This window comes from Mus musculus, chromosome 10 (genome assembly GCF_000001635.26).
Source record: "Mus musculus strain C57BL/6J chromosome 10, GRCm38.p6 C57BL/6J".
Classification (NCBI taxonomy): Eukaryota; Metazoa; Chordata; class Mammalia; order Rodentia; family Muridae; genus Mus; species Mus musculus.
Genome location: NC_000076.6, coordinates 18128035 through 18143174, shown reverse-complemented (window position 1 = coordinate 18143174; position 15140 = coordinate 18128035). Strand labels below are relative to the sequence as shown.

Below are 15140 nucleotides of genomic sequence, written 5' to 3'. Positions count from 1 at the left end.
AAACACGTTGTCCTTTGCTGAGGGCCCCAGTCATTAAATTTCTCATGAATCCTTGATGTTTCTGCAGGAGAGGAAGCTCCAGATGAACTCAGTAGAGACACGAGCCCAAGTTGTGAGGGAGCTTGTGCAGAGCGAGAGACGGTACGTGCAGATGCTGCGAATTGTGCAGGACGTGTACGCCAAGCCCCTGAGGGCAGCGCTCTCCTCAAACAGAGCCATTCTGAGTGCTGCCAATATCCACATCATTTTTTCTGACATTCTGCACATCTTAAACCTCAACAGGTAAGCCCTAAAGATGGCGTCTTTAACAAAACAGTACTCCCCTAGATGAGGGAAGAGCAAACTTTGTTTCCAAAGCTCCACTATGGTCCAGCAGCTCTCTATCTTCTTGGGGATCCCTTCACCTGAAAGAGCAGAGAGGCTCCTTTGCATGTCCTCTGACAGCTACAGCCAGCAGATGGCTTCCAGTGCCACTCCAGCCCCAGGTTACAGTATGTGAAAGAAAAATAATCGATGCCTCAGCATTCAGTAAGCAATAAACCGCTCCCATGAAAGTCCGTGGGCAAGAGTCAATAATGTCTAATTGAATGGGCCAGGAGCAAAAGGATTCGATGGCTACTCTGCTTTTCCATCGTGGGTTTTCTACATCTGTTGAGAGATTAAGAAAAACAACAGTGTCTACCTATCGTGAGTGAGATGAGCCCAGAGCTAGTCACAGTCAATTTCCGCAGATCTGGAGAGATAGTTTGCCACTTCCTGGGCCCCCGCTGTGACTCAGTGAGAAGGCTGATGGAACATCTCTCAGTTTTTATGACCTAGAGTAGCTAAGAAGGTCACCTTGGATCTGTTGAGTGTGTGGGCTGTATGTAAGCTATGGTTCTTGGCCTTGAAGCTTTAAAAAGTGCCATTCTCCTCAGAAGACTGTGAGAATGTCCATGGCCCTGGCTCTCCGAGGGTCGGAAGCTGGATTAGGACCCAAGGAGTTAAGGTAAAAGATGGGATCCTGGACAGCCAACCTCTTCCCTCATTCTGCCCAGATCCCATCCTATCAAATGCACACTGTTCTGTGGTCAATGGGTCAAAAGAAAGCCCTACCACAAAAGACTAAGCAGAAAAGCCTACACTAATGAATTCATGGCTTAAGTTTGGGAGACTTTCAACAGGCCCCTATTTCAAGATACAAACTTCTCATATTGTAGAGAGTTTCTAGATAACCTACGAGACAGACTACAGGAATGGAGCCCAGCTCACTGTGTGGGAGAAATATTCATAAAGTTTGGAAGCCAGCTGAACATATATACCAATTTCTTCAACAATTATCCAGTTGTTCTGAAAACCATCGAAAAGGTAAGTGGTTGCACTATTTCCACCTAATCCTGTATAACCCAAAGGCCTGAGATAAGTGGGAAGGACTGCTTTTCAGCTCTCCCCCATCCTCCCCCCACTCCCACCCCCCTGGACTTTGAGTTTCTTGAGAACAGGGACCTTGAAGTAGGGGCTAATACAGTGGTGGACACACAGCAGTGCTCAGGAACCAGTAGTTGTGCTCCAGCTACCCACTGCCAAGTTTTCATGGACCCTAGCCAGGTGGGTCACAGTGTCATGTCATGTCACAGTGACAGGGCATTGAAAACATAAGCTGAAGCATGATTGTGAGCTCAGAATCCTCTCTGCCACTACAATACCAGGGCACACAAGCTCGGCTCGATGGACAACTTGATTAAGACACTTGACCTTGAGGACAAGAATTAGAGAAAACAGTATTACCAGAAACAAACTGGTGGCAAACGTATTATAGCTACGGTAAATACCGCTACCTACTTCATTAGCAAAGTGAGAGCAGTCAGCTCTTCAGTACATTTAGCTGTGGCAGCTATTATTATTATCAACACCAAGAATCTTCTTAAGCCCTTAATTGTTTACAGGTATAAATGGCCTTGCTCTGAAATGTTCTTGGAGCGTGAGATCAGTAAATCTTTGACTCAGACATTAGCAACATTGACATGTTTTAGACATGTACATACCGAGTAGTAGCACATGATTTCGAGTAGGTACACCAGTGATGATGATGGAGTACAATTGAAATGGATATTAAATAGAGTGGAACACTTTTGGAATGTCACTCTGAAAAACATGAATGACTGAAGCATTACAGGTGACTATCAACGATAGTCAAAGTCTTACAGAAATGACCAGGTTTGTTGCATGGCAGGCAATGTCTGGGTAGGACTCTGTCCCACACTGTGAGCTTAGTCTTCTACCCGTTTTCCAGATGAGAAAGTTAGGTAACCCCACAAGGTCATCTACTCGATTTATTCTAGCTCTAATCCAACCCCACCTTAATTATAAATCTCTAACTACTTCCCTCTATTGATTAAGTTAATGGATATGGTTAGATCTGTGGTATAATTAAAATACAAGAGTTAATATTTTAGAACACATGAATAGTATTGAAACTTAGATTAGACGGAGGGAGATGTTACCTTCTTACTTTGACTACTCTGTAGATCGTCCCTTGCTGCTGGTGGAACACAAGGCTTTATGACAGTGTCACAGAGCAAAGTTGACAATGTAATTCTCACCTTTAGTGCAGAGAAATGACACCCGCGTTTAGAGCATTCTTGAAGAGGCATGATAAAACCATTGTTACCAAAATGCTGAGGTGAGTTCCCAGGGAGATCACAGATGGGCACTCAAGGCCCGGCCTTCTGTGGCCTACAGGTAGCAATGAGGGCACCCTTCTCTATGCCCTATACAGTCTGCCGGAGCTGCTGATATACCCGTCCCGGAGATTTGAAGAATATATTCACCTTCTCTATGCTCTGAGACTCCATACTCCGGCAGGACACGTGGACCGTGGAGACCTGACCACTGCAATTGATCAAGTCAAAAAATATAAAGGCTACATAGATCAGGTGGGTTGTTGATACATATATGTACCCTTCAACATCCCTGTTTTTGTGGTGGTCTCACTGGAAGACCCCGAGATGCCCTCTTTGCTGTGGTAGTCCTTACTTCAATCTTTCACCCTTTTAAAGATAAATCTATAGTCCTGTTCTACAAGTTTGATCATGAAGGGCATCTATTTCAAGCCAAACAATGTCAAGCAATGGTTTCAGATAACTGTACAGTCACAGTAACACACACATCCCCACCCCCAGTTTTAGACAGGTTTTTATGTGTCCCCGATTAACTTGAACTTGATAGATAGCCAAGGACCTCCTTGGATTTCTGATCCTCCTGTCTCCCTCATTTCTGGAGCACTCAGGTTACAGACACTCACCAGTTTTCCTGGGTAATACGGCACTTGGATTTGAACCTAGGGTTTTTGTGTACACGAGGTACACACTCTGTCAACTGAGTGACATCGCCAGCACCAAAGATGTCAAGGTCTTTCCTAACTCAGTAAGTAGAGCACTCATAATTATCCCATATATACTGTGCAGGCTGTATATGAACAGCACATCACACCCTAAAAATGCTTTTCTTCTGAACACCCTGGTTATTTGCCTTTATTAAAACACTGGAAAATTGATATTTAGTAAAGTGCCGAGTCCTTTGCCAGGTGCCACAAGATTCTTACTAGCGTTCTCACGCCCGGCCAGGAAGAACACAACAGACCAGAATCTTCTGCGGCAAAACTTTATTGCTTACATCTTCAGGAGCTAGGAGCGCAAAACCCCCAGCCCCAAAAGCGAAAGCCCCTTCTATATACATCTTTAGGAGCCAGAGCTCCGGCGCGCCAAAGCGCAGAGCGCGCTCTATTGTTTACATCTTTAGGCAGCGAGAGAGCGCAGGGCGCGCAGAGCCAGAGAGATGCCAGCGAGAGAGAATGGCGGAAACCCCGTCCCCTTTAAGGAGGAGTTATCCTTCGCTTAGGACGCATCACTCCCTGATTGGCTGCAGCCCATGGCCGAGCTGACGTTCACGGGAAAGGCAGAGTACAAGTAGTCGTAAAATACCCTTGGCACATGCGCAGATTATTTGTTTACCACTTAGAACACAGGATGTCAGCGCCATCTTGTGACGGCGAATGTGGGGGCGGCTCCCAACACAAGATATTAATAAAAATGTTATGATCTAGCTGGGCAGTGGTGGTGCCTTTAATCCCAGCACTTGGGAGGTAGAGGCAGGTGGATTTCTGAGTTTGAGGTCAGCCTGGTCTACAAAGTGAGTTCCAGGACATCCAGGACTACACAGAGAAACCCTGTCTTGATACAAAACAAAACAAAACAAAACAAAACAAAACAAAAACCAACCAAAAAAAAGTTATCTTTGCTTAATATAACTTTGTTTTCTAGATAAAGGAAAACTTGAAGATGAGAGAGCAGCTGTCCGATGTACAGACACTCATTTGTGGCTGTCCGGTATGTGCGCTGATGTTCTTGCTGCATCTCACAATCACGAGTATAACCTTGCACCGGCAAAAATAGACATACAGATTCGGAGACAGCTAAGTTCTGTGGGACGCCCGTTACTGCCAAGACCTGCAGGCTTTCTTGTAACCTATCCCTGCTGTCTGCATTATTACAAAATGTACTGGGCTAGGCCCTAGCCCATGGTTGGGATTTTCCAAGGTTGCAGCTCCTTCTCTGTTGTCATGAGTCCCTTTGAGTTAAGCATCCAGTTATGTGTTCTACATGATCTCTGTCTGACCGATAAAGTCCTTGGTTCAGCACACTTGATTTAGTCCACTGAAAATGTCCACAGTGCTGGGAAGGCCTCGGTTAACTCTACCTTTTCTTTATACTCATCTGATTGCTTTTTCTTTCTGACTCCTCTATTTCCTAAGGCTCTTACCATACATGTCTACCCTCCATTCTTTAAAGTTTCCTCTTGCTATCTGTTCTTTGAAAATATGCTATCTTCTATGAAATTTCCTTCCTTTCCTACCTCACTGGGTACAAGTACCACTAACCTTGAAAAATTCGGTCAGGAGTCTGTGGAGACACTCTCAGTGGGTAAGAGCTTTTGCTCCAAAAGCGTGAGAACTTGAGTTCAAGTCTCCAGGACTCACATAAAAAGCCAGGCATGGCCACAGGCAGGCACTTATAACTCCAGTGCTATGAAGGATTCTAAGAATCTAAAGTCATTGCTAGGACTAGCTGGCTGCTAGCCTGGCTCTCCAGATCAGCTGAAAGATCTTGTCTGAAGGGAATAACACAGAGCAATAGAACAGGACACCTGTTGTCCTTTGTGTTACACACACCACACACACACACACACACACACACACACACATTTTAAAATGAAGTCTATCATCAGTGTTCCCTTCTGTTAAGTTTTCCTGGTCTCCAGCTGGGAGCTGGTTTTTCCTCGGTGTTCCCTAGCCCCATGGACAGTCCTGTCATGTAGCCCTGCACCCATCTATTCACAGACTGTGGGCCCCTCTATGTGTGAGCTTTGACTTGTTTCCTGGTGTCTGACATTCAGGAGAAGCTTCGTATAGATGATGAATGAAAGTATTCATTGTTGGAGATACTTTTATTTGGTCCAGTGGGGAATTTTGTCATAATTTCTATCTTCATGTCTTGGTAAGGAATGGGAAGTATGGATATTTGGACTGCAAAAGTATGTCTCTTAGAACTCACTCACAGAGCTGCATCTCTGCATCTCTGCATCTTTGCATCTTTGCACACTCAGAAGGCATCCCTATGGCCAGAGCAATGCAGGGGCCTTCTTCCTAACCTTACTAGTTCTTTGGCTTCTTTTTTTTTCTCTTTTTAAACAGTTTATTTACTTTATGTGCATGTATGTCTGGGTGAGGGTGCTGGATGCCCTCGATTGGGAGTTACAGACCGTTGTGAGCTGCCATGTGAATACTGGGAATTGAACCTGGGTCCTCTAGAATAGCAGCCAGTTCTCTTAACCACTGAGCCATCTCTCCAGACTACTTCTTTTGTTTTCTTGACTGCTTCCTTTGACTGTTTTCTTAACTTTGTTTTTGACCCTAGCTAAGTATATACAAACAAAATATCCCAATAGCTTTAAAAACACTGGACAGTCTCAAAAATAGTTTTTTTTTTTGTCAATTGGGAAGGCTGTATTATAAACTAGGAAAAGGCTGACTTTTCTACAGCTGCACTAAGTTCTAGTCAACATCTCTATGCTCTGGGATGAAGCACAGTTCTGTACTAGTAGCATTTCAAATAATCATATATCCTATTGTTTATTTTATAGACTTTATCAGAAGCAAACAGATACCTGATTCGGACCCAAGATGTGGTTCAACTTCACTGCTGTGATGAGAAAATGGACTTCTCTTTAAGGTGAGCAGCTGTCATCCATACCAAAGCTGTGAGCACCTTGAAGGCATCAATGAACTGTCTTGTTCATTGCTCACCCTTGAGATTCATCACCATGTTTGACCTTTGAAGTCAAGAGAACCTTTGTTCTGAATCGTAGTTACACAAATATGCCTCTAGGTCAGTGGGTCTCAGCCTGTAGGTCTAAACCCTACATAGGGGGGGTCACATAACATATATTTACATTATGATTCATAACAGTAACAAAATTAGTTTTGAAGTAGCCATGAAAAACTTTTCCAGTTTTTTTTTGGGGGGAGGGGGGGTCACCACAATGTGAGGAACTGTACTAGAAGGTCACAGCATTAGGACAATTGAGAACTACTGCTCTATATGACATATGGCACTTTATCATCCTGCTTGCATCCCAGGTGGCTCCTTGGTGGAATGGGAGAAAACAGTGTCTGCCAAGACCATAAACTTCAGAGTAGACTTCCTCAAGGCTGATAAATTTCCTAATGAGATCAGATCCAAGTACTGTGGGAGCTCACGCCAATATTCTGCCCAAAACAAGGAGATCATTTTATTAGCCTTAAGTAACTGTTCAAATTAGCACTGGAAATGACTTTACCATACCTATTTTGGATAATGCTCAGAGATGTGTAAGATCAGATAGAAAGATTCCAAGGTCCATAGATTAGTCTTCCTGTTGCTTTTTAAGAACAAGAATGGGCAAGTTTTTCTATAAAGGTTCAAGAAGCAAATATTTAGAATTGGTGGGTCAAACGAGGTCTGTGGTAATGACCTTTCCTGTTGTAACAATGCTACTCTACTCATGAACAGTACTAATATAGAAACGAACAGCCATGGCTAAGTGCCAATACAACTGATTTACAAAACAAGTGGTGCACCATAGTTTTCTGGCTTTTGCTTTAGAAAATGACCAGTGTTTTCAGTATTGAGGGTAAAGATACATTACTCAACAAATAGCAACCGAATGGAAAGGTATCTTTTATTTCAATGATATTTTCAGCAAACATCTAAAGGCTCCAGGGCAGTGGGGTAGATGGGTCACCCATTTCACCTCCGCACCCACCTTAGTAGCTCTAGAATGAGCATCAAAGGCCATGAGAAAACCTGAGTTTGATCCCCAGAACTGACAGTGCAAGGAGAAATCCTCCCTGAGTTTTCCTCTGACCTCCACGCGCTGTTGGCACACCCTTTCTTCAAAGAAGCAAATTCACGTGAAAGGAAAGTCAGATCCCAGCAAGAGTATCTTTTGCCTCGCTGACCTAGCACTTTGGTTTTCTGTTGTATTGGTTTTGGTCAGCAGCAATGGATAAATGCTTCAGTGGCAGAAAGAAGCTGGCTTCTAACCCTACAATTCTAAGCACCCAGGCACTGTGGGAGACATGCTAGCTGGTCCAGGCTCAGGTTACTCAGTCTTTATAGATTGCCTCTTGGATAGTCTTTACTGCTTCATGTAAGTGACTATTGCAGTGTGTTCCCTTAATTGTGGCTTGGGAAATTGTCAGAAGAAAACTTGCCTGCTTATGGAATTGTACGTTGCTGAGTTTTTGTTTCTTTCAATATTTTCACTCCATTCTCTCTCTCTCTCTCTCTCTCTCTCTCTCTCTCTCTCTCTCTCTCTCTCGGCTTGGTTGGTTTAAGTTATTATCCTTGTTTCTCTAGATTTTTGTTGCCCTTTGGAGTTTCTAGTAAAATACGTTACGTGTAAATGTAGACTTTCTCTGGTTTTGGTGCGTTCTAGACCTGTGGCTTGCTGTCCATAGTTCTGAAAAATTCAACTATTAAAAAAATGTACTCCATGCATGTGTCTCTGCGGGGTGTATGCAGGTGAGTTTGGGTATTTGGATGCCCTGGAGCGAGACTAATGGAGCGAGACTGTGGTGTGGGAACTGAACTCAGGTCTTCTGGAAGAACAGCCAACAACCACAGAGTCATCTCTCCAGCCTCTTAGCAATTTTTACTTTATTTTTCCTGTTCTTTCTCTTTTCCTTATCTGTTATTCCTATGCCATGTATGTTTTGTTTGGCTTTTCACTTGCCCTTATGGTTTAGACACTCTCTTTTTTTTTTTTTTTGAGACAGGGTTTCTCTGTATAGCCCTGGCTGTCCTGGAACTCACTTTGTAGACCAGGCTGGCCTTGAACTCAGAAATCCGCCTGCCTCTGCCTCCCAAGTGCTGGGATTAAAGGCGTGTGCCACCATCACCCGGCAGATTTTATTTTTCTTTTGCAGAGTTTTGTTCTTCTGTTCCGGCTGATACTCTCTTTTCTCTCCAACCTCAGTCTGTCTCTGTTTCTCAGCTGTCTTTTTTTTTTTTTTTTTTAAGATTTATTTATTTAATATGAGTACATTGTAGCTGTCTTCAGACACACCAGAAGAGGGCATCAGATCTTATTACAGATGGTTGTGAGCCTCCCTGTGGTTGCTGGGAATTGAACTCAGGCCTTCTATAAGAGCAGTCAGTACTCTTAACCGCTAAGCCATCTCTCCAGCCCTCCCCCCCCCCCCCCCCCCCTGTTTCTCAGCCGGCCCTCTGCTACTGATCATTAATTGAGAAAATGCCTCTTTGCTTAGGCTAGGCTTACTCTGCCCTTGTGAAAGTCTAACATTCTTGATGTCCTTGTTTGTCACCTCCTCCAGCCTTAAAGACCCCCCCCACACACACACACACAAAGCAAACAAACAAGAAGCCAGCAGGGAGGTGGTGGCCCAGGCTTTTTGTTTCTTACTCAGGAGCAGAAGCAAGCATCCTAGCTTCTTCACATGGCAACTGCAAGCTGGAATTCTCAACTACCAGAACCTAATTTAGTGTTTAGATAAGAGATGAGAATACATGAGTGTTTGAGGATAAAACTAAATTATGACTATTATTTTCCTTAGACAGGGTGTCTTAGTTAGGGTTTTATTGCAGTGAACAGGCACCATGACCAAGGCAATTCTTATAAAAGACATTCAATTGGGGCTGCTTACAGGTTCAAAGGTTCAGTCCATTATCATCAAGGTGGGAACAGAGCAGTGCCCAGGCAGAGTTGTGAGTTCCACCTCGTGTTCTGAAGGCAGCTAGAAGACTGGCTTCCAGGCAGCTAGGATGAGGGTCTTAAAGCCCACACCCATGGTGACACACCCACTCCAACAAGGCCACACCTCCCAATAGTGCCACTCCCTGGGCCAAGCATACACAAAACATCACACAGAGTCTCACTGTGTAGCTCAGGCTGTTCCGGAACTATGTAAACCAGGCAAACTCACAGAAATCCACTTGCCTACACCTGAGTGCTGGGACTAAAGGCATATTTTGAAAGAAAACATACCATGTTTGTCCTGTAACCCTGCCATTTTAAAGTAAATGAAACCCAAGAAATGTCATTCTCATTTCTATCCAACATTTTCACGTAGAGCATGTCTGCCCTGCTTGTATTTACACAGCGCTCTAAGACCTGATGGTTTACTTGATAAATTCAACTACAATCACTTGGTGAGCAGGGAGGGAAAGGTGAAGAGCTGTCTGAAGCCAGGCTGTAGTGTACATGCCATCTCGGTACTAGGAAGACCGAGGCAGGAAGGCTAGGGCCAGCATGGGTGATCAAGGCAGACCTTATCTCAAACACAGAAAACAAATCCTAAAAGAAGCTTGCTCATAGTGATGGAATTAGTAGGTTCTGGTCTGGAATCTACAAGGCCTCAGTGCACAGCAACATGGTAGCAGTAACTAAGCAAGTTAGTAAGTGGTGGGCCAGGCAGAGTGCACAAAGCTTTGTGTTCTCAATGAAACAGTATCCTCTGGGACTGAGATAAAGACATGGTCACTTTAAGAACCAAGAAATTTGGCAGCCTTTGCTCTACTGTGAACACAGAATACAAATTTGGGTATGTTGGGTTTAGTTTTAAGATTCAGACTCACTGTATAATGCTGGTTAGCCTGGAACTCCCTAGGTAGACCGTGATGTCTGAAACTCAGAACTACCTGGCCTTGTCTCCCATGTGCTGGGATTAAAGGCATGAACCACCACAAGATACATTAAGTTTTTGTCATTTACCTTGGAACTTCTGCATTACAGTTTTCTCAGAAGTACCAATTTTTGTGCTATTTTTTGATATTTATTATTTATTTTTCTATCTACCTATTTATTTATTTACCAGAGAAGATCTCACCTGCCAGGCTGGCCTCAAATTTAACACTGAAGCTGAGACTGCCTTAAACTCCTGATCTTCCTGCCTCTACATCCTAAATGCTGAGATTACAGGTATGAGTTACACACCTAGATAAGTTTGTTAATTTTTAAGCTTCATTTTTCCTTCTTTGTGATCTTGCTCACAGTTCAAAAGCAGAGCTCTGTAGTACTGGCAAACGGAAGTTGACCTTGACCACGCATGGGGGAAAGGAACCTGTTAGGAACTGACTCTTACTCTGGGGACTGTGAAAGCCCTTGCGGTGGAGCTCTCAGTACTAGTGCCGACTGGACTTGAGTCTGCTCACAGGGGAGTGGGTTGCCTGCAACTGCCTGTTTACTCCACAGCGTGGATGCAGGGTTTTGAGTGTGATGTGTTCATAGGCAGCAACCAGCAGGGACAGGGCCCTCCTGAACCAGTTATGAGCTTACAGTATAGCAGCTCTGCCCTGTTTTGCTGAGTTATTAATTGCAGACATACAAAGGCCTACCACATAATATTGGGGAAAAAATTAACCCCCCCCCTCTCTTGAGTTGGTTCTCAGTGGGAGTAAGACCTTTCCACCTTCACCATTGTGCATACTGCTAGGGGAAAGCTGAACACTCACTACTGAAGCAAGCGAGTTTCAAGGCATTGCTTCATAGTACCCTATACGCTCATTTCCTGTTATAAAACAATTATTATGTTTTTTACATTTTAAAATGTAAACATTTTAAACATTTTTCCTAAACTTAAATATAGAAAAAAATTAATTGTTTTTTTATCAGTTATGTGGCAAAACCTTTCTCATCCTCTGGGAAACATGGTAGAATTCTTTACTCAGGAAAAGCGGCCTTTTCTCACAAGCAGTTGATCATTCACCCTTCTGGCTTCCTTCTGCCTAACCATTCTCAGAGTAACTCATCAACTTTTCTAAAGCTTGCTTCTCTCTCTCTCTCTCTCTCCCCTCTCTCTCTCTCTCCCCCCTCCCTCCCTCCCCCCTTTCTTTCACAAACTGTAAGTAAATATGAAGCAAGCCACTCACATCAGCGTAAATCATAACGAAAGCCAAGGCAGTGCTTGCATGCAGGAGCTGACTCTGGTGGTGGATGGCCGCTGTGTTTCTATTTACCTGCACACTCAAAGCAAAAGCCAAAGCGCCAACAAATTTTGCTCTTCGCCTAGAACTGATCAATTTTAGCAACTTCAATGAAAACAAAGAACTATTAACTTTTCGTGTGGTTAAAGCTACCAAGCTACCTCCCTTTCAGTTTCTCTCAAATGGAATTAGAAATTCGTTTCCAACTTGTAAGTCCTTCCTTCCCTGGGTTTCTATTTAAGGATGCCTCCAACTACACCAGTTCTCTGTGTCTCCCCACCTGTTGCCCCTAGGTGAAACAAAGCAAAACTGTATTGTTCTCAATACATCTCAATTGTCTCTCAAATACATCTGCACAAAATACCAAGCCTGACAAAAGTTATAAAAATATAGTTGTGAAAAATGCATTTATATATAAATATATATATATGTAAAGGAGGGAACATTCAATTCTTTTATGTGTGCTTTGCCTGCATTATGTATACCAGGTGTGTGCTTGGTGCCCACAGAGGTCAGAAGGCATCGGGCCCCGTAGGATTGGATTACAGTGGCTGTTAACCACCATCTGGGTGCTTGGAACTGAACCCTGGCTCTGTTAAAGCAACAAGGGTTCTTGACCTGAGCCACCTTTCCAGCCTGCAATATTCATGTTTTGCACATTATTAAATACTTGTCTAATGAATGAGATCAAATAATTATATCAGGTATCTTGATGGCCTATATTATTGATCTGAGAGACACAAGATCACTTTACCAAGGATTCCATGAACTACACAAATGGCCTATAGTGGAATCAGGTCTTAATCATAGACATGTTAATTTAAAGATGGTAAACTGTTTGACAAGGTGCCTAACCATGAAAATAGTTGCTCTCTCCACTCTAACAGGCTCTACGAACAGATCCGAGACCTCAGCCTCCTCCTCTTCAATGATGTACTCCTTGTTAGCAGTCGGAGTACATCTCATACTCCATTTGAAAAGACTTCTAAAACAACCTACCAGTTCACCGCATCAGTGGCCCTTCCCAGGCTGCTCATAGAAGACATTCCAGACTCCAAATGTACGTATTTTCTTTTATGAGAGAAGCTACCTTCTACCAAACTCCTTAACTATAACAATATCTAGGAGAAAGACCAGAAGAACTTGCCAGTTTGTAAATAATTACCAGTATTAGGATTTCATTAACTTGCCTCTGAAGAAACAAAAGTTGGCATAACCAGACACACACATCAGATAACAGGAGAACAGCCTCTAGTCAGAGGTAGGCAAGGGCCACATCATCCTGACGGGTTCTGTCAGACTATCTTAAACTTGTCTGAAAATGCTACAGGTTTAAGACACTATTTTAGGTATCTATCTCTCCGTTCATCCATCCGGCCGTCCATCTATCCATCCACTCATCATTACTAGCAGTCCTGGAGACTGACTCTATAGCTTCATACACACTGAGCTACCGTCCCAGGCCTTTTATGTATCATTTTCTATTCACTAGAATTAGGAAGCTATTCCACACTTGATTGTCCTCTTCTTCTTTAACCTGGCATCTAGTTAGTTCCTCTACGAAAGAGCCAGCATTTGAAAGGATTTAGTAACTAAACATTCCTTTACAACCTCGACAGAATTATATCATAAACGAACTCAACTCATACCTGTTGTGCTTCCTTTTAACATTCCCTACTGCAACTTCTCTATTTCTCAAGCTTAGCTGGACCTACATCTCTTTCCTGGCTTTGTTAGGACAGGTAACTCAGAGGTAGCATTTCCTGTTGCATTACCTCTGCCTGTGTAGAAAGGACCTCAACTTAAAGCAGGAACAAGACCTTCTTTGTTTTTGGCTCATGACTCTCACTCCTAGGATGGTGTAAATCTCATCTTCAACTATTGGGTATGGCTAGCATAGGAAACGTGTTGCTTTTCTTGTTTCTCTCCCACTGCAATAGTTAGCTGTGTTTACAAGGGCACTCAGCTAAGAGCACAGTCGGCTGGGCCTTTCATACCCAGGCTGAGTGCTCAGTCTCTCTACAGCCACCAATAAGATTGTTACTGATACCAGTTCTTTCTAGAGGGACTGAAACCGGGGCTTCACAGTATCTATCATCTGGCCTTTAAAATAACTGACAAATAATTATAAAGACTTTTTGTTTTGTTTTGGAGACAAGCTTCTAGGCTATCTTTGTACTCATTTTGAATCCTTAATTGAAGTTTTTTTTTTTTTTTAATTCTAAGTTTAGCTAGTTAAGTTTGAATTTAAAACTTTTTTGATTGTCTGCAAAGATTAAACATTAGTGTAGCTCCAGTGGAATACTGGTATACTTTTGTTTGCTTTTTGGTTTTCTGAGACAGGGTTTCTCTGTATAGCCCTGGCTGTCCTGGAACTCACTTTGTAGACCAGGCTGGCCTCTGCCTCCCAAGTGCTGGGATTAAAGGCATGCGCCACCACGCCCGGCTCACTGGTATACTTTTAACAGAAGAAAAACAATTAAATGTATCTTAAATGATTTCACAGACATCAAGAATGCATTTATTCTTCGAGGTTCAAAACGAGAATGGATCTGCGCTACCGAGGTGTCAGATGACAAATTCCTTTGGCTGTCAGTACTCCAGCATGCAATCAGAAGCAGTATGAAGTAAGACTAGGTTCAAAAAAAGGCAAGAGGGTCCCTGGAAAGTCAGAGGTGTGGACTTTCTGCTTCAGAACATCAGTGAGAAGCACACAGATATAAGCCCTGGATGATGAGGAGATGGAAGAGCTAGGACGTCTGTAAGGTTCCTTCCAACTTTTATAATGTATGATTAATCAATATATAAAATCAATGTATAAAAACAAGGAGTCTAAAATTTTGAACCACAGCTTTTGGTAACTACCACTCATGGGCACTACTTAAGACAATTTGACATGATTAACAACAAGAAAAAAACATCGTGTAGGTTTTTAAATGTGAGGAGTAGGTGTGGCGGCAGTCCCAAAAAGGCGCCAGGGACTGCAACTAAGTCTTATGGCTTGCACCTGACTTCCTCACCTGAATATAAGCCACAACCATCGTGAGAGCTGCGCAGGTGTACCAGGATACTGGCAAATCCATTTTGATGGAGACATGCCCCTGATGCCCTGATTAGCTGAAGCTGCGTGCCTGGTGAGGTGACGTGGCCTGCCGTGAGTGGATGGGGGCTGAGAGTATATAAGAATAAGAGGCCCGGGTTAGTGAGAGAGATAAAGTTGAGAGAGATAAAGTTGAAGCGAGAGAGAGGAAGACTGAAGTTTGCTGAATAAACTGCTGTTAGAAGGACTGGTGGTCGTGTCGTTCTTGCTGGTTGAGAGCGGACGCAACATTTAAACAAATGAGTAATAAGCAGAATAAAGTATTTCTTTCATGAGCATTTGAAATACTTGAATTTGAGATTCACTAATCAGCATTTTCATGAAACAATTACTGATTTTAAGGATATGTCTATAAAATACAAATGGCAGTTTTCTCAAGCACTTGTCAAGTAGATCCTTAATGTGAGTGCACTCTTTAAAAGGCATCAGAATATGCCATGTCACAGTATTAAAATGTTTTCTGGATTTTGTTTTCTACAATTGTTCTTACCCAAGGACCCAGATTCAATTCCCAAAAC

General features: G+C 43.0%; 1 protein-coding gene across 2 annotated transcripts in view; it reads left to right on the top strand.

Annotated features, from left to right (window-relative positions):
• Ect2l (epithelial cell transforming sequence 2 oncogene-like) overlaps positions 1–14800 on the top strand; it is an 82453-nt gene extending 67653 nt beyond the window's left edge. For both annotated transcript variants that reach the window (NM_001195036.2, NM_001370991.1), the window contains 8 exons: positions 68–282; positions 1200–1347; positions 2589–2662; positions 2759–2915; positions 4302–4367; positions 6181–6269; positions 12410–12582; positions 14029–14800. In NM_001195036.2, coding sequence (NP_001181965.1) covers positions 68–282; positions 1200–1347; positions 2589–2662; positions 2759–2915; positions 4302–4367; positions 6181–6269; positions 12410–12582; positions 14029–14153 — 1047 coding nt within the window. In that variant the 3' untranslated portion in view covers positions 14154–14800. The remainder of the gene's footprint in view (positions 1–67; positions 283–1199; positions 1348–2588; positions 2663–2758; positions 2916–4301; positions 4368–6180; positions 6270–12409; positions 12583–14028) is intronic.
• The last annotated feature ends 340 nt before the right edge of the window (positions 14801–15140 follow it).